Here is a 22,636-nt window from a genome sequence, read left to right on the forward strand (position 1 = left end):
GTCGACGGGTATCGTTGTGTCGCTGGCGGTTCATTATCGAATAGACAATGCATTTCGGCGGTGCAGGCTAGGCCAAGGGAGGAAATATTGTCGTTGGCTAACTTGCTGCAAAGGTCGACTGTAGCGGGCACCGAAGGCCGGACGGCGATTCGGTAGTGGTGACGGAGTCATTGCCGGTCGTAGATGTCTGCTCGTAGCTTTCAAGCACAGATCGAGGTGATGGCGCGGACGAGCTTTGAGCTGTGTGTATAAAATCATTGCAAGTAATGGTGTATACACCATTGGGGTTCGTGAGAAGTGTTTATGAGATACCGAGAGGGGATGATTGAGAGGAGAGTAGGTGTACTTATCAGGTGTGGAAACAGCCCTTGATGGCCAAGTCGCTTCAATTGTGGCAGATTGCGACTTGTCAAGGATAATTGTGAGTGAGAGGCCCCCATCTGGCTTTTGATAGATCTTTCTCGTGGCTTTGAGACTTGGTGCAGTATTTTTGAGCCCAAGACAAGGCGCCCGTCATGCAGCCACGCTTGGCCCTTCTGGCAGTTGTGAGACTTCGGGAGGCGCTAGTCAATGAAGCATCAGTGTCGTTATTAACCATGCGTCCGGAATCTCTCTCAAAAGGAATATAGCCCATTGCCATATTATTGTGCGTTGATGCATTGGAGAAGAGAGTCCAGGAAGGTGAAGTCGACGCGCCCGATTTAGCTCATACGCTAAGAAACCTTCTCCATCACATCGGGTAATCTCGCATGGGGCCGAATCGACGAGGCTGGAGACGTCATGCGCGCAGGGACAGGCATGCTCCTCGCTGTCCTGGCCTCTTGACAACCACGACATCTCCTCGCCTTCCCGCCTCCTCATCCTCCTCATTACCTGCGGCTCTCCCATCTCCCCAACTTCAACACTGCAGCACTACGCTAGTGCTTCCGTCTCGAGACATCCCGCTCAGAGAGATAGCTTCCCCGAGACCTGTCCCACCCAACCCAAGACATCCCCATCTCCCAAGAGTGACGACCATCCGATGGCAAATCAAGCGCATTGCGCTTACTGTTTCGAAACCCTCGCCGCGAACTTCGAGCGCCGGCAACCGCTCAGTCTCACCCAAGTAGAAGAGCTCTGGGAACAGCATCACGCGAGCAAGGGCAAAGCCATCGACAACGAGGATGAAGAGCTCTCCGACGAAGAAGATGCCGAGATGACCGATGCAGAGGCAGAACCAGCTCGGCCAGCAGCTATATCTCGCCTCTTGAATCGCGAGACGGATCAGTCAGCGGCATCGTCGAGCAGCAGTCTGCCTTCCACGAATTCGGGCAAGTCCTCATCGAAGAGTGGAAGTAGTGCCTCGGGGACTGCGACGCCGGCCAGTTCTGTGAGTTCGAATTCGCGGACTTCTTTGTTCTCCTTCTCGAGGAGAGGACGGGAGAGTGCGGAGGAGCATCCTTTGTTCGTGACGTGGAATACCGTGTCGAGGAGTGGTCACAAGAGTTTGAGGGGGTGTATTGGGACTTTCGAGCCGCAGGAGTTGGAGTATGGGCTGAGGTCTTATGCGTTGACCAGGTAAGAGACAACCCCATGAAGGAGCATGTTTGTTCGCAAGTTGCTGACAGACATTCTACAGTGCATTCGAAGACGTCCGCTTCCAACCAATCCCCGCATCCCTCCTCCCATCCCTGAGCTGCCATGTCACTCTCCTCACGAACTTCTCCGCGCCCAACAAAGACCCGATGGACTGGACGCTCGGCAAACACGGTCTCCGCATCTCCTTCACGCACCACGGCCGTCGCTTCGGCTCAACATACCTTCCCGACGTCGCAAAAGAGCAAGGCTGGACCAAAGAAGAGACACTCATCTCGCTTATGCGAAAAGCTGGGTGGAACGGCAGCAGTGGTTCGTGGCAGAAGGTCTGGCGTGATGGGAAGGGTGAGCTTGTCACGTATGAGGGCAAGCAGGTGGGATTGCACTACGGTGAATGGCGGGAGTGGAGGGATTGGGTTGATGAGCAGGGCGTGAAGAGCAAGGCGCTGAATTAATGGAAACGGATTACGAATTGGGAATGAGCGTGGCGCTGGAGGATTGGGATGGAATGGGATATAGGTTGTGTTTAGGTAAACCTCCACAATGAACGCGTTTGAGCAGTCGAGCGTAGCTTGCTCTTTCTATCGATACGCATCTCCAGAGCTTTCCACGAGTCGAAATCTACGCCGTAATGGTAGGAGGCGGGCTGGGATTGGCACAATCCAGTATTGGTGAAGACTCCCTTCAGAAGTCCTCAAGCTTATAAACCTCATAAGCCGGCTCTTCATAAGGATGTGACCTACCTCTCATCAGCCCCGACATGCCCATACCCATCCCCTCACATCACTCTCCCCTTCTGATTCTTGACTAACTCACCTCTTCAACGCCTCCACGGCGTCCCTAGCAACCTCCCTCCCCACACAAAGCGTCTCACACCTCACCTCCCCGACCTCTTCCACCTTGCCCCGCTCCCCAATATGCGGGTTTGCACTATCACCCGGCTTGAAAGACCCTACACCGGGCGTTGTGAAGCAGCATTCTGTGTAGCCGCCAGGGCCTGGGTAGCGGCCTGCGCCGGCGGCGAAGATGGCGGTTTTGATGGCGGGGAGGTATTGGGGTGGGGTGAAGAAGACGAGTTTGTAGCGGGTGGGGGATGTCATTGTTTGGAGGGGGGCGGTGGGTGATGTTTGTTGTGAGGAGAGGGTGACGTGAGTGAATTAGTTTGCTGACGAGCCTTTGCTGTAGTCGGTTGCGTATCATGTGGTTGATTGCACGTGCTGTTGGTGGGGAGTGAAGGTGGACTGGAGGGTTCAGCTGCATCGGAGCTCTCTCCGGCTGTCAGGTACGTCAGGGTCCATGTTTGCAGACGTTGTTTTCTCTTCACGAAAGTCGGGATTGTCGATGAACAGCAAGAAAGACAATTGTCACATTGAGAGCAACACGGTCATTAGATCAGTGACATCCACATGTGTATGTCTTGCGTTGGTATGAGAAAAGCGTGCTGTTCTCTGTCAAATTCATCGCCCGCATGACGTCGAGCTTGACCCCGCCATCACTCGCGTTTTCCACGTTTGGCGTGTGCGGGCGTGACATCTGTCGCCACCTCTGCCAACTTTTCCGCCATGGAATGGAAGGGCCATTGCGTGGGGCTGGATGACGATGGGAGAATTCGCCAGAAGTTGGATGCAATGGCGAACGTCTGGGCTGGCACTTTCTCTCAGAAGCAATCGAAAACTTTGCGTCATAGCATGAGCGAAGGGACAGGGGCAAAGAGACAATGAACGAGCCTGTGGAGCACCAATCTCGATGGAGAGGATGACAGCCACAACAGGCTTGTTAGGGATGGGCAAAGATACGTAGCGGCGCACGTCAATGCCGTGTTCAGCCATTGTGTTGGCCCTGTCGTGCTCGTTCTGTGCCGGCATGCGCCACTCCACCTGCCAACACCTCCCGTCACTCCATCACTTCCTGCCCGCCTTGTCATGTGCCTGCGATGCTGCTGCGTGTCATGTTTGCGGCATGACGAGTCGATGACGCGCCGTTTTGCTGTTCACAGGCAGCATCAACTGATAACTTCCCCTCTATAAGTTCACTCTTTCTTTCGACCTTCAGCCCTCTCCTCTACATCCACCATCACACACTCTCAGCACTCAAACTTCACAACCAATTTCCAAACTAAACCAACCAACCACCAATCCAACAACCACAGTCAAGATGACTGACTCCGGCCGCAAGGATCTCTCCGACAGTGAGTCTCCACCACCTTCACTGCTCGCCATTGACAGCTGCTGACTTTCCTCCAGAGCTCCAGGACAAGGCCACGCCTCAGAGTTCCAAGTCCACCACGGACAAGGTATGTGTCCCTGAGGCAGTCCAAGTCCTGCAGCCGTTGTTAACGAAACATAGATTGGCGACACTGTCACTGGCCTTGGTGACAAGGCCCAGCGGTATGCAGTCCCTCATTTTTCACTCTCAAAACCTCCACTGACATCTCCACCAGCGACATCGTCCCAGACAGCCAGAAGTCCACCGGCCAGTCCCTCCAGGACAAGACCTCCCGCGAGAAGGACGCCCACAAGGACGAGTCCTTCCTCGACAAGGCCAAGCACACCGTCGGCCTAGACAAGAAATAGATGTTTCCAACATCACCGACAACCTCTTCGACCTGTCATGCACCTGACTTCTTCTCGAGAACGGCTCTTTCTACACCACGTTGGAACCTGATGGTATGAGGACATTTTGGAGCATGGGAGGTGGAAGGGAAGGGAGGCATACCTGATATGCATCGACGATGGAGAAACGGCACTATTATCCCATGATGAATTCGGGACCTATGATACCATGATTTGTACCATTATTGAAATTGAAGCTTCACGAAGCAATTATCTCGTGCTTTGTTCCCTCCTCTTCGCGTTTTTCACTCGTGCTTGGTGATTGTTTGAAGTCATGGTGATGACATGACGTTGGCGCTCCTGAGCTTTGGGAACATCGAAGTTGCCAGCCACACCTCACCGCCACCAAACGTGCGCCAAGATTCGATCGAGATGGCTGAGATGAGCGCTGTTGCCGAAGCTTCCCAGATTCACGCCTTCACCATGGCGAACATCTTTCTTGCAACGACCAGCAAAGTCGCCTATGCCCGCGCACAACACCACAGCAACGCGCCTCCACACCAACCTCCCTCCCCTCCCTCACGACGACGACCCCACAACCTCACCCACCAACATAATAGGCTCGCGATCCGAAAAATTCTTCACATCCCCCTTGATCTCCTCGACCTCAGGTCCTGCCAGCGCTTTCAAAAACTCCTCCCTCGACCCCCACTTGACCGTCGCCTGCACGCAGTAAGGCGCGTCGTGAGGCAGCTGGACGACTTTCCAGGATTGCGCGCCGTAGGGCTTCCAGTGTTTTTCGGCCAGCGGCATGTGTGTGCTGAGGTAGTAGGGCATGTTGAAAGTTGTACCCGCCGGGTAGAGGATTGTTAGGGTGTAGGTTGGTGGGGGCATGGTTGGTTCGTGTGAGGTGAGGTGGGTGGTGGGTTGGGTGGTGAGGTCGATGGTAGGTGTGTTGTGAGGAAGTTCAACGAAAGCTAAACGCCAGGTGGGTTCCCAAAGGGATATATGCTTCACTACTCCTCCCCCCTCGCCATACGAACACCCCGCCCGAGGTCTTTCCCCAAGCAGGCCATATGATAGAAATGCGGGTCCTTATCAACCATCCATGTGATTCCTGGGAAACCCCGGATGAGCCCCGATCAATTCGCCGCCCGGGCCCGGAAAGACCACCAGAATGGACATACCTACCATACGTCAGGCATCACGAGGCTAAAATATCTCGTTCCATTGGCCTAGAAGGGTAATTTATGCTGTGGCGTGCGTTGCGGTTCGTTTGGCGGAGGATTCATATCCACACTTCGGTACCAGTTAAGAGCTCTTACGACGTACGTGAAGTGTTACTTGGGAAGTATGTACGCCATATTGGGGCTTTCAACGAGCCCTATGATCCTACGGTCTATAGCTACGGAGGATTGTTGGGCTTACTACGTGGGACCGCGGAACGGTGCTCATATACGCGGATATGGGTTCTTTGCTTGAAGAGGAAGTTGGCGATGGCAGAACAGCTCTGAAGAAGTTGATGATGAGAATGAGGATGCATGATGGAGACGGAGATAACCACGCGAGGGACACGAGGTAAGAGCTTCTTCTTTGTTCATGCTGGTAGGCACCCTCACCGACCGCATGGTCTGTCGTATTGACAGGTAAGAAAAACGAGTTGCTTGCGCTGGCTTTCGGGTCAATCTAAAGATGCTTTCTCCACACACAATACAATAAACCACATATTAAGATAATCTTCATTGATTCGAATATATAGAGTCACTCTTCGTCCTCCAAATCTCCCTTTCCTCGCAAATTCTCTAAGCCTTCCACTTCTCATAACGAGGCGGCTCGGCGGCACCGTACGCCTTCGGTCCAGGAGCTGCATTCCGCTCACTAGCAGCACCAGCCCCAGCACCAGCGCCAGCAGGCATCGCACCCTCTCCGAACGCCTGGGGTCGAGGACCTGGCGCCATACCCGCACCAGTGTGAGGACGAGCAGCCATGGCATCAGCAGCAGCCTGAGCGGCAGGGTTCGCCGGCGTGCCTGAATGACCCATTCCGTTCGCTGGACAGGCTCCTCCAGACATTTGGTGGCCGTTCATGGCGTCCGCGGCTGCTTGGGCGGCTGGGTTCGCGGGGGTGCCGGATTCGGGGCAGGGGGGTTGCTGTTGTTGGCCTTGTTGTTGTTGCTGCTGCTGCTGCTGCTGCTGTTGTTGACCACCCATCCCTTGAGGAGCACCACCCACCGCCCCTCCCGCGCCCACCATCCCCGGCATCCCCGGCAGCATCCCACTCTGCGCCGCCTGCGCCAGCCCCTGAAAAATCTGCGCCGCCCCAGGCCCAGCACCGACCTGATTATCCGGCTGCAGCGGGCCCGAACATGTGAACACGCTCCCCAGCGGCGCCTTGAACAACCTCTCATCGTCAAAGTAATCCGTGCTATAATCAATATCCACACACTTCCCTCCGCCCGTAGGCCCCACGTGCGGACAATGCACATCCGGACGCACCATCGTGAGGATGATATGGATGGTCCGGCAGGCGACATTATCGCCCCAGGCCTCGTCGAAGTTACCGAAAGGTTTGGCGCCGAGTTGCGCCGCGCAGTCTTCGACCGAGGCGTATTGCTGGTCTTTGCCCGTGCAGCGTTGCTGGATGACCGGGCAGAGACCCTGCGCAGCGGCGGCTTGGACTTGCATGCTGCTGTAGTCGATTCCCGAGGAAGCGCGGGTCCAGGCTTGCAGGTTGGGGACCCAGGCTTGGTATTTTTCGACGGCGCCGCGGTGGTCGAAGCGCCAGAAGGCGACCTGGTGAGGAGGATGTTAGTTGTGGGGGAGGTGGGGAATGGTGGGAAGGGGGCTTGCCTGTGAGAGGGTTGAGACTGGCTTTGATTGATCCAGCTCTCCTGTCAGGGGGTTGACGGAGCCAGTGCGGAAGTAAACCAATGAAGCAGCAACATTCGCACATCCCGAGACGAAATCCACAACCTGCGAGTCGTAGAATGCCGTGCTTGCATTATTGGTGAAAGGCGTCGGAGCGAGCGCAAAGAAGTACCTATTACCACCAAAGTCAGCACACCTCTCTCCTCATCGACTTTCTATTCATGGCACAACTCACTCAATCGAATCCTCAAAATCCTCAAAATCACCCACGGGGGAGACCCGTCCCGTAGCATGCTCCGCGAACAAGCCCGGGGGAACCGCACTCCCACCCGCCATCAGGATGGGGATGTTGTTGGGGTAGACGGTCAGGTCGTAGATTGCGCGGACGGTGTTGAGGTTGCGGTTGTACCAGTCTGGTTGCCCGGCTTCGGAGACGCATTGTCCTTGGCCTTGACGGGTGGAGAGCTTGGCGTCTGGTGAGGCGAGGGAGCGGGCGGTGGTGAGGGAGAGGGAGGTGAGTAAGAGGAAAGTGGCCGTGGCTGAGCGAAGGAGTGACATTATTGGAATGCAACGATTGACGATGAAGGGAAAGGGAATGATTGAAAGTAGGTAGTGCTTTGGTGCAGTAGCAGCACCTGAAAGATGTTGATTGAAGGAGCGAGGAGACGTTCTGAGGGGGAAAACAAGACCGTACTTCTCCTCCATCGTGGACTCGACAGCGATGCCTGGTCGAATACGCCTACCGAAGTCCGTGAACCAGACTCGTGGCGACGCGAAATTGGTTAGGAGAGTCTCCTGCCGGATGGCAGGTGGTGACGTCCAGGCTGTAAGGGCGTGGCATGGATTGAAGGTGAAGGGTACCTTCCTGGAATAGACATGTCTCTGGTTGGCGAGAGTTTTGCTTCCTTGCTAGATGCTGGGTTGAGAGGAGCGGATGTCAGCATCCCAGGTATGGGGTGTTTGATTGCATTGCTTCAGCATGTGTTCCTTGGCGTGCGAGGTGACTGCAGTCGAACGACCTTGAAGATGTGTCCGGTCTCCAGTCCTGGGAGCAAGTGGAAATCCCAGAACCCATAACGGTATCAGGGCAGAAAAGATGTATGACAAGACAAGAGATGTCGTTGAAGGCCCAGTCCGGTCCGAAATAGACTTTAAGAGCTTACTGCTCCTGACAGATCAAATGTCGGTGCTGCAAGGACCGTCCCTGTCGAGACTCCGGAGATGCGGTAGCTCCAAGTTGAAAGAGGGCAGACCATCATTTGCATCGGTTTCGGGTCCAGTGATGCCCGGTAACAATACTTCTGTGTCAGGTGTCTGCGAGCAATGAAAATTTCGCTGTCGGTGGAGCCTCTGAATCTAAGTATCGAGCATGCAGACGCAGATCCACACATGTGAAGGCGAGTATCGAAGCATCATGAGACTGATAAAGGACGTCGATTTGCGGCGGAGAACCCCGTGATTGACCCCGGTTCCCGGAAGTGTCTGGACCATCGTCTCCTGGCTCTTTCACAGCAATTTCCGGAGTAGCGTCCGGCACGAGTCAACCAGTGAGGCGCATTGCGATGACTCCTTTCCTGATTGCTCGACCAACGTGCGTTTCGCATCGATGGGCGTCCTCAGTAATCGCTCAACGAGAAGAGGTGCCGACATCGTGGGCAAGGCTGCGATCCCGTCTCATGGCCGTGGGGGATGAGACGCTTCATGTGCTGGATGATAGTACTGGTTCATCATTCGGTGAACCATGAGCGACTCAGATCCAATCTGGGCACCAGATGAGTGCGGTTTGCGATGCTTGCCTCTGTTGCACATCTTGTGTCTTCTCGTTAACATCGGAGACCTACGACTCCACGAAATGTTAGCCAAGAATCGAATATTTGTGGAAAAGCCAACTGACGAAGTCTCCTGGGCTTGGAACAGTGGCACCCTCCGAAGAATTGATGGATAGGCGTCGAAAGTAAGTGCGAGTTTTGTGAGACAGTTTGTAGTAGTTAGCGGATCAGAAACTGGAAGACATGTAGTATTTTCTACATATATGTGTCTTTCGTAGCCGTCGGATCAGACTTCACATCCTTGCTTTGAGGAGAGCGAGAATGAGCACGTATTCGAGTCCATCGACCGGGATGCGCTTTTTACCACGGTCTGTCGGTCTCGCACTGCTGGCAGTGAAGTCTCGCCGGATGTCCTGTTGTCCGCCGAAGCTGGTATTCGTGATTTGTGGAAGCTCGTCTGATGAGGTCCATTAGTGGCCCCATGTGGGTGAGTGTGTTTGCGCCTCTTCAACCCATGGCCAATTCGTCCAGCACTCTCTCTTCAGCTAACGCACCCAACCAGCTGCGAACAAACTTGCCGTAGTCGTGCCTTCGATGTCTGGCCTTTTCGTCGTCGTCCTTTGTCGACATCATGGCTTCGCGCAAGCTGCCTCGCAGAAACTTCTGCTCCGTGATCACCCTTCCCCTGAATTCAATCAGTTTCAGAAGGTCGTCTTCTGCTGTGATCTTTTCCTCCTTGTCTGGAGGCAACTCCGCAGCGTCGATGTCTGCTTGAGTGATGTCGAACTCGGGCGAGATGCCTGTGACGACGTCCTTCACCGTCTCTGCGCCTTCCATCGACCGCCAATCGTCGAAGACCCCATCCAGCTTCGTGTCGACTGCGAGGAGTGTTTTGATGTTCTCTAGCAGCTGCCTGCTTTCATTGACTGTCGGATCATGAACCACTGCCATGAGGTTGAACTCGATTTCAGAACCTGCAAGGTCTTCCATGCGTTGCATCATGGCTGGTGAGGCGACATCTACCCAATTGCCAGTCCCGCCATCCGCACCGTTACCGTCGAGTCCGAAGGAACCCATATCGTGTGGGTGCTTGTCCAGACCGTCCAACTTCCAGACATGGTCTCCTACAGGCATGTAGGCAATGAAGTGGAATCCCGCTGCAGGCTCGTCTTCCTCGTCTCGTGCGGATGCCATCTTCTTTGGCGGTTTGCGCGCACGGCCAGAGCGACGAAGACCAGTCGACTCGCCATCGTCCTCGTCTTTGATACCGTTGACCTTGCCTTTCGCTTTGGTCGTCGTGGTCGAACCGTACTCATCGTCAGGATCCACTTTGGTCGAACGCGATGATCTCCTGGTCCTGGATTTTGAGATGTTTGCAGAAGTTGTGGTTTCTTTCACTGGTCGTTGCTTGCCACGTGTCGATGATTTAGCAGGCTTCTTCGAGTCTTCCTCATCGTACTTGGCTTCCTGCGCAGCCTTCTTCGCTCGCTTGGTCTCTAGAGCTTTGGCAGCGGCCTGCTTCTTCTTGAATTTGTCGACTTTAGCCTTGGTATGCATATTGGCGTTCAGAATATCATTCTCGGTGGCAAAAGAGTTATGGATGCGTCTGACAAAGTCAAAGCTGTCGATGGCGTCGCCTCTCTTCATTGGACTCATGTCTTTGGTGAAGTCTTTAAAGTCGCGAAGCTCCTTGCCCATCTGTAGGCCTGGAAAATTGTTGACGATATTGAGCATTGCAACTGAAGCACACGCAAAGTCTGGTATCTGGTTTGCAAACCAGATGTGATCTTGATTGCTGCCAGTACTGGAGTTTTCTTCGTCTTCAGTCCGATATCGAAATAAGAAGATGAAAGCATGCACGGGTTGTCTGCGAACGTTTAGTGGATGACATCCCTAGAGATGTAGTGTCTGGAGAACGAACGGCAGAGTGGCCAGGATATCAGGGTCCATAGAGTAGACTTCTTGGATCCGGACTCCACGAACACCCATATCCTTCAGCATGACGTTGAAGAAGGCCTATAGAATGTCAGCTCAAATACTTCACGAACGAGTTGGATTGAATACTCACAGGCTCGCTCTCCATTTCGACCCATCCTTGCCAGGAGTTGCGATCTGGAGGCGCCAGCTCGGAGCCATTCTTGGTGGAAGAGGTTGCATTGGCACCATTCGCCTTGCGCTTCTGGCCTCGTTTGGGCGGCATGTTTGTCGGTGTCTCGACTGAGTCTTGGAATGAATGGAGGGATTTGACGTGGTTTGTACTGCGGCGGCCAATGAGGGTACAGCCGTGTGTTACGTGGGCAGGAAGAGCGAGGTAGGCAGCAGGCCGATGCGGTGAGGTTTGCTGGTCTGGATTGTACAGCAAAGAGAGGGAAAAGATGAATTGTGTGCCATCTCGACGGCAGTCCGGACGAAAAGAAGGCCAATTGCGTCTTGGCTGCTATTGTGCACTTCTTATTGTCGGTGGCTGGAGAGTGAGAGCAACCTCAGGCAAGAAGAAGCTCGGGCCAACCTCGGGCGACTTCACGCGTCGGCGCGTTGTCTCTGAAAAGTGAAGGTCAAACAAATAATTACCATCAAACACGCTCCTCTTGCTCCACGCTCTCACGAATAACGAAACTGAAAGCACGTACCTTTGGTAATCACGACGTAGCTACACTACTGCCAACTGAAGATCGAGGCAGCGCACACCTCCCCATACACAACACCCGGACTTCGAGCAATGCGACAGAGGTAGCCATGGAGACACCGCGCACGCCGCGCATGCGAAGCGCTTTCCCTGCGACTCCTCAGACAAATGCGAGGAATAGCAGGTCAGCACCATTCGGCCGATCCTCACCGGGCGTACATTCAAAACCACTCCCTCAGATCCCAACCCTCAGAGCACAACCGAGCGCACCCAGCGATCCTTTCATACCAGAGCGCATTATCGATGCGCCGTCACAGCGGCTATATGCAGTCGCACTATGGGTAGCGTTATGGACGTGGCGGATATTCGACTTTATCGGCCTGCAAGAGTCAGAAGAGCAGAGTTTATGGCTGTTCATGAAATGGGTCGCAATAGATGGAGTGTTTTTGTTTGGGCTACCTGGACTACGGATACCATGGCTGGAGTGGAGTTCCTTGACCATGACGTTGATATTTTTGGCACACGCATTCGCAGATGGCATGCTGATGTTCAGAGTACCCATTCCGATATGGGCAGGAATTGCGGCGCTGGGTAGAGGCTTTTGGGGAGCGTACGAGATGGCTGTGAACGAGCACAACGTGAACCCTGATACGGTCACGTTTAACGATTCGTTGATCTTGGGAAGACAGGTCATTCACATCTTGCCAGAAGGATCTGCGATTCTGAATCCAGATCGCACTTCATTCTGCCTTGACCAGACAAGGACAGAGGCTAGGCTGCCGATTATGATCAATGCAACGACCCCGATTGGGATGGACATCTTGCGAGTAGATTTGGATCAACCCGGCGTCAACGAGACTTTGCACATCAGCAAGTCACAGATCAAGAAAATGCACCAAGAGGCCTCTCGGTTGCTATCGTACAACGAAAATCCGAACGAGCCCAAGACACTTTACTACACTGTCAAGAAGCCCGGTCTGTACGCTCTGGCGAAAGTTCTGGACGAGTCCAATCTGGAAGTTGCGAGGAAGAGGATGGCACACACCGTGGTTGTGCCCTGCCCAAAGGCAGAGCTCATGTCTTCGCCAAAGGATCGATGCCGAGGTGAGCTCTCAGATACTGCCCTGCAGGTGTTCGGAACTCCTCCCATGAGAGTCAAGTACCGCAAGGTGGTGAACAAGTCAGTGCAGGAGGCCACCTTCGAAAACATACAGCCTGAGGATCTCGTCTCGCCTCTGGCCAAACAAGATCACACCTCCTTGGTCGTGCCCAACAACGTACATGCGGATTGGGCAAAGACTCGGAGCGTTCGCGTTCCCATTAGCGAGGGGCTTGGAGTTGCAGGCAGGTGGGCGTACGCCATTGACCAGATCACGGACGGGTTTGGGAACGTGGTGACCTACAATACTCGCGAAAAAGAGGACCGAGATCAGCCTGCTGATAAGTCTTTGCATCTTCACGATACGTTCATGGTACACGAGCGTCCTACGGTCGTTCTCGATGGCTGTACGCCGCAGCGGCCATTGAAGGTCGCAAAGGACAACACCGCCAGCCTGCCACTCAGATACGGATCCACAGGCAAGGGACCGATCCCCGACGCCACATATCGCTTGGACTACCTCTTCAGCCCAGAGGATAGCCTGGCTCCCAACGGTAACCATGGTGTGTCCCCAAAGAGAAGCACTTTCCCAGACTACCGCAGCAACCAGTCACCCAAGATCAGGGAGCCTGGCCTTTACACCATCAGCGGAGTTTCTACTGAATTCTGTTCCGGCGATGTCCTGGAGCCTGCTTCATGCCTCCTTCAGAACCCACCTGAGCCAAAGCTCTCGATAGCCCAGCAGGAGATGTTCGACAAGTGTGCTGGCAGCCCCATCGGCCTCAGTGTTGATCTGGATCTGATCGGTACGCCTCCATTCAATGTCGAATATCGCATGACGCGAGCTGGCGACAGGATTCATCCAACACTAAACGAGATCGTCCACGGACATCGCGGACAGTTGATCCTGACCCCTCGAGAGGCCGGTCAATACACGTACGAGTTCATCAGCGTGAGTGATGCAGTCTACAAGCAACAACTGATGAAAGGCCTTCGACTACAACAGTCTGTCAAGCCTTCTGCATCAGCCAAGTTCAGACCAAGCGAGCAAAAGACGTCATGCATTGATCAGACTGCGAAGTTTGACGTATCTCTTGCAGGCGAGGGACCTTTCAACCTCGATTACGAGCTCATCCACAACGGGAAGCGCGAGAGGTACAGCATTGAGAATGTCACGAGTAACAGCATTGATATTGAGACCAAGCCTTTGAAAGAGGGTGGTGACTACACTGTGTCACTTACGAGTATCACCGATCGGCTGGGCTGCAAAGAGTTTCTGTCAGACGAAGCCAAAATCAACGTCCGACATCAGAAGCCAAAGGTCAGCTTTGGACCTATCGACGGTCGGAGGAACATCGACATTCTCGAAAGTCGACGAGCGCAACTTCCTCTTCGACTTGCGGGTGAAGCCCCTTGGACTGTCACATACACCGATGCAAACGGTACTCCTCAGCTTCTACGTGCAAACAATCCTAACGATCGCCTTGATGTGGAGCAGGAGGGCACATACAAGCTGAACGACGTTTCTGACAACGTCTGTCCTGGCTTAGTCGATGAGGCAGCGAACGAGTTCGTCGTCAACTTCATTCCAAGGCCAGAGTGGCGTGTCAACCCGAGTCAGATCAAGGAGCAGAAAGGCAGCTCCCTTTTCAAAGGAGATGTTTGCGAAGGGGACGAGGATTCTGTGGAGGTGCTTTTCAAGGGAACTCCGCCATTCAAGCTCTCCTACGTGCAGAGCGTGAAACCAGGACATGGTACCGTTGCGCCCAAGAACAAGGAGCTTCGCGCGGCACTCAAGACCGCATCTTTACGCATGGACACGTCGCAAGTCGGAGCCTACGAGTACAAATTCTCCAAGCTCGAAGACAGCAACTACGACCACAACCTGAGGTCTTTCAGTCCGCTCACGATCCACCAGAAGGTCAACTCACGCCCATCTGTGGCCTTCACGAATCCAGGCAAGACGTACAGCTTCTGCAGCGTAGAGTCAGACGGCGAAGAAGTCATACCTGTGACACTCCACGGCGAACCACCTTTCGAGCTCGAGGTAGAGATCAAGCACCACGGCACCAGCAAGCCCGAAATCGTGCATTACACTGCCATCAACTCCAAGACTCACAACATCCACATCCCTCACAACCGTCTGCATCTCGGCAAGTCGGCTGTCTCACTCCGCCGTGTCAGCGACGGACGAGGCTGCGCTCGCACAATGGACAGCACGACTCCCCGCGTCCAAATCTCCGTGCACGACGCACCAACCATCACGCCCCTCGACGCCCTGACCGACTACTGCATCGGCGACCGCCTCAACTTCGGTCTCTCTGGCGTCGCCCCGTTCACCATCTTCTACAACTTCGAAGGCCACGAACGCAAAGCCAACGTCAACTCCGGCACGACCTTCCGCCGCCTCGCTGAAAAGCCCGGAATCTTCACCATCACTGGCCTCCAAGACTCCGCCTCCTCCTGCCGCGCCTCCACCACCATCACCAAACACATCCACGGCATGCCGTCAGTGCGCGTTTCCAAAGGCCGGGATTCCTACGTCGACATCCACGAAGGCGGCGAAGCGGAGATTCTGTTTGAATTCGGCGGTGAGCCGCCTTTCGAGTTCACGTATACGCGGTCTTCGAATACGGAGAAGGGAGGGAAGAAGGGCAAGGTGCTGGATATGAGGAGTGAGGTTAGTGAGGAGAGGAGTTTGAAGGTCTGGGCGAGTGAGGAGGGGACGTATGAGGTGACTACGATTAAGGATAAATTTTGTTCCTACACCAAGCCTGGGGCCGGGGTGGATGACAAGGGGAGGAAGAGGTTGGGATTTTGATTCGAGTGAATTTCGGGGTTGTTCTGGCATGGCGATGGTGTTTGGGGCGTTTGTTCTTCAAGAGTCGAGAATGTTTGAGAGTGAAGCGTAAGCTATCATGCCTTTTCTGTGAGCGTTGCGCGAATGGATGGAATATCGTAAAATTTGCTTGTCGGCTTTCCTTCTATCCGCGTCTCTACGTCTATAAACCATCGGCTGAATGTTACTCTCACAGGGCGACTTCACAATTAGTTGGCCGAGCATCGTGTTGCTCCTCAGGGGAAGGCAGTCGACACTTGGAGGTGGCATCATAGCATCCAGCACGAGCCCTTGGCCCTTCCCATGGGCCGCGTGCATTCCCGGGCGCCACTCCATTGATGCTGTATTGTGGCAGTTCACCACAACAGAATTCTCCAAGCTATGGCTCAAGAGCCTGCCGCCGTTTCACGATGTTTGTTTCGCGGCGTGTGATCTTCAAAATTCTCTTCTCATCTCTACCTCTTCACACATACTTCTTCTCCGGATCCACCTTCTCCAAAAGATCCATCGTCTTCTCATACATAGCAAACACAATGCCCCCACTAAACACCAACCTGCCCAATCTCGGCAACGCACCACTCCACAGCTTGAAAAAGCCCTCGTTCTTGAAAATCTTGACCGCGCAGTCGATGCTGTTCTTGTACAGTCCCTTGGAATCTATACTCTGCATCCTCGTCTTGACCGTATCGATCGGTTGTGTCGCGTACACGGTGATTATCCCTGCCATACCCCCTATCGCGAACGTCGAGAGCGTGCCGAGTTTCTCGCCGGGAGCGACATACGACTGCGCGGCTTGTTTCAGCGAGGTGTACGACGAAAACCGCACGGCAGAGTTGGCAGCCTGCCGCGCGGTCGTAGGAACGAAGCCCTTGAAGAACCCCCTTAGCCCTTGTTCCCGAAAGATCACTCCACTCCCGTGCAAGAACCCCTTCATCCTCGGCTTCTCCCTCTTCCGATCATCAATCAACTGCGTCTTGATACTCTCAAACGGCGTCACCGCAAGCAAACTCTCCGTCGCGCCCGCGAGGAACCCGCTCACGACCGTCATGGGCCCGCTGATATTCCCCTCCGCATCGCTCAACAACGATTTGTACTGATCAAACGCGACGAACCGCACGCCGGCTTTGATGCTGTTCCCGATTATGAGCGTTGTGCATCCGGCGTACCATTGCGCGCCGAAGGGCGGGAAGGGGAGTTTTTGGCCCGACGGCAGGCGTTGGTTTAGTTGCGTGCGGGTTTTGGCGAATTCGGCTGGGTAGGTTATGGCGATTTCGACGGCGCCGGCCGTGCTGCCTGCTATTATGGAGCGGAGGGGGGAGGGTTTCTCTTTCTTTTGGGGTGGGGGAGGTGGAGTCGGGAGGGTCGAGGGTTTGGCGGTTGTGGTGGCCATTGTGGACGTATCCCAGAGTGACGGATGCTGTAGATTGGCGTGTATGTAGCTTGTAATTGTCTACCAATCTCACGGCTGTCCCGGCGGCCTTATAGGGAAGGAGTGAGGTGAATGAATGACGGTCAAATACTTGGGCGAGGTCGGCGACAGCTGCGAAAGATGACATTGGCCAAGCTTTTCCCATGGGCCGAGCCGGCTAGCGTGGCCCCGAGCTCCTGGCACATGAAAGTTTGGACGTCCATCCATCAATCCATCAACTTGGACTGTCAACGCTCCCTGCATTGCCGCCATCGATCAATTGACGAATCCACCCCCCGTTTGATCGCATCAGTCAACCAACATGCTGCGCTCCGTCTTCCGCAGCGCTCCTCGGAGCTTCGCCCGCCTCGCCACAACCACCACCCGCCAAGCATTCACGTCTCCCATCAAATCAAGAATCATCTCACAAGCACCCCGAACCGCCTCAGCCTTCTTCTCAACAACCCCTTCCCGCTTCGACCAACCCAGCCAAGAGCTCGCCGCCAAGCTCGAAAGCGAAATCGACATCGAAGCCCAAGAATCCAACACCCAAGCAGGCTCAGACTCCAACGTCGAGTCCTTCATCGCCGAGAACCCCTTCTGGGAGATCCAGGACCGGGCGGGCGAGCAGGATGTCTACCTGACGAGGAAATACGATGATGAGACTATTACCGTGCACTTCAGCATCTCTGAGTTCAACAGCCCGTCTGAGGAGTGGGGTGAGGAGATGGACCCCGCGATGGCTGATGAGGAGGATATGGATTTGCAGAGCGGCGGGGCGAACACCAAGGGTGCTATAAACCGTGGAGGGACCGCGAACCAGAACTTCAAGGTTGCGCCTGAGGATAGCATTGCGCCAGCTGATCGGGAGGAGTTGAGAGATGAGGTCAGTGTGAGATCAGAGTACTATACCAGTGAGAGCTATGCTAACATATACCAGGAGGACGACCAGCCATCTAGCCCCGCTTTCCCCGTTCGCGTTTCCGTCCTCGTCCAGCGCGCCGGTAAGGGCTCCCTCAAGTTCATCTTGACCGCATCCGAAGGCGACATCATGATCGAGCACCTCATCCAACTCCCACAGTCCCTCTCCAGCAACGCCGCCGAGCTCCTCCGCAACCACCCAGAGAACCTTTACACCGGCCCACCATTCCAGCAGCTCGACGAGGACGTTCAGCAGATCCTCGAGCAGTACTTGAGCGATAGGGGTATCACCACCGCTCTTGCGACTTTCGTGCCTGATTACATTGATGTCAAGGAGCAGAAGGAGTACCTCGGCTGGTTGAGGAGGGTCAAGGAGTTTGTCGAGTAAAAGGACGTAGCAAAGGGCACGAAGACCAAAAAGAACAAGAGCAAAGAGAGCATGCCGCTGGGGAGATACCCGGAGGAAACGCACTTCCATGGCAGTGGAAGAGAAAGGACATGACACGTGCCGCAATACCCTCACTTTGAAGGCGAATAATGGCGCTCAACCTGGCGAGGCTACTCAATTGTATGATTGCGAAGGGACGTTTTGTCTTTCTCCCACTGTGTACATTCCGGAAAGCTTTTCAATATACCACCATCTCCACTATCGAAACAACGACGAGTCAATGCGTGCGCTGCTGTAATGATTTCATTTCGCTCATCTACTGCAATTGCCTTCGTTATCTATGCTACTCAATCGCTTCCAAGCTTTCGTTTTCAATTCCCCTCAACAGCCTCCCCCAAAGCCCTCCACCCACTAACCTCCCACGGCGCAAGGAACACCGCTCTCTGCGCATCCCCCACAGTCCCCACGCCCGCAAACGCCCTCGCCAACTCTCCCGCTTCCATGTCGCCCAGTGGCAGAACAGTCCCCTTCGCCGTCTTGAGCGCCATCTCCGCCGCATAAACCTCCCCTGACAACTCCGCCAACTCAGACCAAGCCTGTGGATGATCTGGCTTGAGCAAGATGGCGGATTGAGCTTCCGTCAGCGCTACGTCGGGGCTTTCGAGCGCCGCGAGTGCGTTGAGAAGGGACTCGATGCCGTTGAGGGATTGAAGCGAGATGCCGTCTTGAGTGCGGAGGGTGAGGAGATCATCCCGGACCGCGGAGGAAGTATCCGTATCGTTGTCTAGAGCTGCGATGGCGCCGAGGAGCGTCACGGCGCCTACATGCTCGGGATGCTTTTCGACGGCGTCGAAGAGTTGTTCGCGAGCTACGCTCTTCTCTTCGCTCCCGCCTTGGGCCCAGAGGACTTGCACGAGGGAGCAGACGACGTCGGGGTCGTTGGAGCTCTCTTGCAGAGCGGCTTTGAACATGCTCACGCTCTCGGGGATTTGTCTCAGATAGTACTGTGCCAGGCCGGCGGTTAGGTGTGCAGAGAGACGGAGTTTGCGTCGAGCTTCGACGTCTAATCCGCTGTTATCGGCGTCGGAGGAGAGGTCGAGGGCGGTTTCTGCGTTCTCTGCTGCGGAGGGGAAGGAGGATGCGGCGAGTTGGTTGCGTGCGAGGTCGGATTTCGCAAGGGCGAAGCGTGCGAGTGAGGAAAGGGATTCGGTGGCTTCGTAGTCCGCTTCTGCGGAGGCGCAGAGTTCTTCGAGAACCGAAATCGCGTCGTTGTGGTTGCCGACTCGTTCTAGGAATAGGGCGGAGAGGTGGCGGTAGGGTAGATCTGCTGGGGCCTGAGTTCGGAGCTGTTCGAGTGCGAAGATGGGCTGGATGAGCTTGGTGAGGTCGTTTGATGCTGAGGTGGAGGATAGGAGGTGGTCGAAGCTGGAGACGGCATATTGGCGTTTGGTGATGAGTGATGCCGAATCAGATATCTCGAATGCATGGGTGAAGTGATTGAGAGCTTCTTTGGTATCGCCGATAAGCAAGGCAATGAGGCCTTCCCCGAGCCATGCGTGAGCATAGTCTGGATCCATACTCTGCGCTCGACCAAAGGCTTGATGTGCGAGTTCGTTATCGTTCTGGAGGAGGTACAGTACGCCCAAATTGGCCCACACTTTGGCATTCAGCTCGTTGATATGTAGCGACCGGACGAAAGCGTGCTGGGCGACCTTGGGGTTGAGATGAGTTGTGACAACGCCGAGTGCGTTCCAGAACTCGTAATTGCCGGCCTCGAGCTCGATGGCACGCTTGAAGCATCGTACTGCAGATGTTAGATATTTCTTTCCCTGCTTGGCCTCGCTGCATGAATATGCTCGCTGTTCAGCCCAGCCCAGATTGTACCACGCCACAGCCTGAGCGTGGATTTCGTGAGATGCTGAATGTATGGCTCGCTTGTATGCTAGCACAGCAGACGCAATAGGCTTGAGCAAAAGTATATCCTGGTCATCTTTGATTGTGGCAAGCGAGACCTGGTCGACATCAGTAAGAGCACTGTACATCCTTGCGTCCGACGAAACGTCAAGAAGGTGTTTCAGTTCTGTGGCAGGGAAGTCTGGCACGGCACTCTGCACCCAAGAGTAAACGGAACATGCATCACCAACGGCTTTCCAAAGATTGAAGGCGGTGGGCACATCTGTAGCGATCTTCGTGGCTGTTGCAATGGCATGGCTGGCGTTCTCTACAGCTTGGCCGTATAGACCAGTTTCGAGACATCGTCCAGCGTGCTCAACGTACGTCTGAAGCAGTGACATCAGCACACCGAATTCTGTCGGTCGCTCCTCGAGCACCTTCTTCAGGCCATTGGTAGCTTCGTCGAAGTCACCAAGCTCTCGGTGGACATTTGCAAGCATGTACTTGGCAAACCAAGTCTCGCCTGCTACCTTCATCGACACGCCGTCGTGCGGTTCAATGGCGTAATTGAATGTTCGCAAAGCCGAATTGTATCTTCCAGAGTTGTGGTAGCTCTCACCTAAGCCAACGTATGATTGGTAGTCTTCGGGCGTGATACGCAGAGCAGCTAGGAACGAGGTAATCGCGCGCTGGTATTCCTGCTTGTTCATCTGAACGACACCAAGCGCGGAGAAAGGCCAGCTGATGCCCTTCTTCTTCGATCCGGGAGGTGGTCTAGCCCTACCGGAGTCGACGACCCGCTGAGCGATGACCTCGACAATATCCCAGTCACCCTGATCAGCAAAGAATCGTGCGAGTCGCTCGGCTGCTTCGACCTCTGCAGACGACAGCTCGAATGCCTTCTGGAAACACTGCCGAGCTCTCTTCTTGTCTTTCGCATAATCAGCATAGTAGTAGCCTAGGCTTGTGTATGCGGGCGCAAAGTTGATGTTGGTCTTAATTGCCGCAAGGAAGCGACTGTAAGCACCATTGCGGTCTCGACGAGCAGCTTTGGATGTGTCAGTTTCCCACAGGCACACTCCGATGCGATACAGTGTCTGAGCCCGTAGATCTCTATCTCGTGGGTCGTCGGCCCTGATGACTTCCAAGAAGTTTTCCAACTCCTTAATGGCGAGGGAATAGTCGCCACTTTGTGCTCTACACCAAGCAAGCTCCGTTCCTACTCGCACATTGCCCTTGTCTTCTTGTAGTGCTCTCTCGAAGAAGTCGACTGCGTCTTGATAGTCTTCAGTCTCTTCGAAGATCAGGCCCAGACCTATCAAACCTGGAGTGAACTTTGGTTTACGTTGCAGGATGTCTTCGAACAGTCTTTTCGCCTCCGGGTGGTTCCTCGGGGCCTGATGATGGACCAGAGCTGTTCCTAAAACAGAGTTTAAAGCATCCTTTGTGTTTTGGAAGCTCATGCCTAGACGGCTAGATTGCGTCTGCACTGCTTTCAAGCCAGCTCGAGCATTATCCACAGCACTTTGATGCTCCTCCAAATGCAGATAGAAATCGCCTACCAATCGATGGGCAAATGGTGATTCTTCCGCGTCCTGAATACCTTCTGTGAGAAGAAGTAGTCGGTCCTCGGGAGACAGCTGTTCGGGTGCCTCTTCGTCATCTTCCTCTGACTTCTCCGGTGGCGGGAACGGGGAGAGACCGCTACTAAGCCATCCTTTCAAGACTCGTCCAAGCCCACTGTCTGGAAAAGAGGCAACAAATTCTCTCAGAATGCCGACATCCAGTTCGCGCAGATCGTCCATATCTCTTGTCTCCAAGACCAGGTCCCAAGCTTTTTGGAATGGATGATGAATTATGACCATACCTTCGGCGAGGGTTAGGACTTGATCAAGTTTCGGGCCTTTCTGTTCCATGGGCAGAACGATCAATGCATCGTAAGCTCGAGTGAGCAGTTTTTCTTCGTATTGTCTTCGAAGCTCATCGTCACTGGACCAGTTGATGACCTGCTGGTAAAGTTCCTCAAGATTGCTACTCCCGAAGACCTCCCGTTTGACATCCATGGTGACCTGCCCCACTCGAGCACCTATTCTCGTCCGACGCTCGTTGATCTCCCTTGAGATACGCTGTGACTCTTCTGTTTCGGTCATTTCCGCCAGTCGCATATAAGTATGCGAAGGGTGAGGTATCCGTCCCTCCAGAACATCGTAGATCGGACTTCCAGGTAGCAGAAGCTCCAGAACCTTCTTGTTCTGCGTTTGACTTCCATGTTGCTTTGTGAATGAAACAAGCTTGTCGATGGTCGACTGGCACCTATGCTTATCGTCGGTGGCGGTAAAGATCTCAGCGACCTTCAACGAAGCACCGCGATATTCATCAAGCTTCTTGCCGCCCTGGGCTTCGTAAACACTGCAAAGTCCAAGCCATGCCTGCGCATCGTCCTGTTTTGAGTTCGCCGCCGACTGATATGACTTTGCCGCCTCGTCGTATTTGCCTTGCTTTTCCAAGGCTCTGCCAAGAAAGAGTTTTGCAAAATGGTTCTGGGGGTCAGAAGATAGCACTGATTGCGCTTTCTCGATGGCGTTGTCATATTCTGCGTTGTCCAGTGCAGTCTTGGCTGCTTTCAAAGCAGCTTTGGCCGACATGTTTCCTCATCAGTGGCTGAATCAACAGGATGCTTTCCAAATTGGCTGGGCGGT

At 54.3% G+C, this 22,636-nt stretch overlaps 10 protein-coding genes across 10 annotated transcripts; 4 read left to right on the plus strand and 6 right to left on the minus strand.

Annotated features, from left to right (window-relative positions):
* Nucleotides 1-1,021: 1,021 nt before the first annotated feature.
* M409DRAFT_66718 (uncharacterized protein) lies at nt 1,022-2,030 on the plus strand (the record flags this gene model as incomplete). The annotated part of the gene is made up of 2 exons (XM_033817060.1): nt 1,022-1,557; nt 1,619-2,030. 2 exons carry the CDS (start codon nt 1,022-1,024, stop codon nt 2,028-2,030), a joined length of 948 nt encoding a protein of 315 aa, XP_033667123.1.
* A 229-nt stretch (nt 2,031-2,259) lies between these two features.
* M409DRAFT_23427 (uncharacterized protein) lies at nt 2,260-2,675 on the minus strand (the record flags this gene model as incomplete). Its single annotated transcript, XM_033806787.1, has 2 exons — nt 2,260-2,314; nt 2,392-2,675. The coding sequence occupies 2 exons, from the start codon at nt 2,673-2,675 to the stop codon at nt 2,260-2,262; spliced, it is 339 nt and encodes a 112-aa protein (XP_033667124.1).
* Nucleotides 2,676-3,729: 1,054 nt separating this feature from the next.
* M409DRAFT_66720 (uncharacterized protein) lies at nt 3,730-4,148 on the plus strand (the record flags this gene model as incomplete). The annotated part of the gene is made up of 4 exons (XM_033817061.1): nt 3,730-3,763; nt 3,819-3,868; nt 3,922-3,962; nt 4,016-4,148. 4 exons carry the CDS (start codon nt 3,730-3,732, stop codon nt 4,146-4,148), a joined length of 258 nt encoding a protein of 85 aa, XP_033667125.1.
* Nucleotides 4,149-4,706: 558 nt separating this feature from the next.
* On the minus strand, nt 4,707-5,021 carry M409DRAFT_55098 (uncharacterized protein; the record flags this gene model as incomplete). The annotated part of the gene is made up of 1 exon (XM_033812912.1): nt 4,707-5,021. The coding sequence occupies one exon, from the start codon at nt 5,019-5,021 to the stop codon at nt 4,707-4,709; it is 315 nt and encodes a 104-aa protein (XP_033667126.1).
* A 908-nt stretch (nt 5,022-5,929) lies between these two features.
* Nucleotides 5,930-7,699, minus strand: M409DRAFT_66721 (uncharacterized protein; the record flags this gene model as incomplete). Its single annotated transcript, XM_033817062.1, has 5 exons — nt 5,930-6,316; nt 6,359-6,919; nt 6,977-7,166; nt 7,230-7,443; nt 7,630-7,699. 5 exons carry the CDS (start codon nt 7,697-7,699, stop codon nt 5,930-5,932), a joined length of 1,422 nt encoding a protein of 473 aa, XP_033667127.1.
* A 1,571-nt stretch (nt 7,700-9,270) lies between these two features.
* Nucleotides 9,271-10,963, minus strand: M409DRAFT_66722 (uncharacterized protein; the record flags this gene model as incomplete). The annotated part of the gene is made up of 3 exons (XM_033817063.1): nt 9,271-10,630; nt 10,685-10,779; nt 10,832-10,963. 3 exons carry the CDS (start codon nt 10,961-10,963, stop codon nt 9,271-9,273), a joined length of 1,587 nt encoding a protein of 528 aa, XP_033667128.1.
* A 536-nt stretch (nt 10,964-11,499) lies between these two features.
* Nucleotides 11,500-15,309, plus strand: M409DRAFT_66723 (uncharacterized protein; the record flags this gene model as incomplete). Its single annotated transcript, XM_033817064.1, has 1 exon — nt 11,500-15,309. One exon carries the CDS (start codon nt 11,500-11,502, stop codon nt 15,307-15,309), a length of 3,810 nt encoding a protein of 1,269 aa, XP_033667129.1.
* A 481-nt stretch (nt 15,310-15,790) lies between these two features.
* M409DRAFT_66724 (uncharacterized protein) lies at nt 15,791-16,717 on the minus strand (the record flags this gene model as incomplete). Its single annotated transcript, XM_033817065.1, has 1 exon — nt 15,791-16,717. One exon carries the CDS (start codon nt 16,715-16,717, stop codon nt 15,791-15,793), a length of 927 nt encoding a protein of 308 aa, XP_033667130.1.
* Nucleotides 16,718-17,057: 340 nt separating this feature from the next.
* M409DRAFT_55102 (uncharacterized protein) lies at nt 17,058-18,044 on the plus strand (the record flags this gene model as incomplete). Its single annotated transcript, XM_033812913.1, has 2 exons — nt 17,058-17,621; nt 17,676-18,044. 2 exons carry the CDS (start codon nt 17,058-17,060, stop codon nt 18,042-18,044), a joined length of 933 nt encoding a protein of 310 aa, XP_033667131.1.
* Nucleotides 18,045-18,415: 371 nt separating this feature from the next.
* M409DRAFT_55103 (uncharacterized protein) lies at nt 18,416-22,582 on the minus strand (the record flags this gene model as incomplete). Its single annotated transcript, XM_033812914.1, has 1 exon — nt 18,416-22,582. The coding sequence occupies one exon, from the start codon at nt 22,580-22,582 to the stop codon at nt 18,416-18,418; it is 4,167 nt and encodes a 1,388-aa protein (XP_033667132.1).
* Nucleotides 22,583-22,636: the final 54 nt, after the last annotated feature.

This window comes from Zasmidium cellare (assembly GCF_010093935.1).
Source record: "Zasmidium cellare ATCC 36951 unplaced genomic scaffold M409scaffold_19, whole genome shotgun sequence".
Classification (NCBI taxonomy): domain Eukaryota; kingdom Fungi; phylum Ascomycota; class Dothideomycetes; order Mycosphaerellales; family Mycosphaerellaceae; genus Zasmidium; species Zasmidium cellare.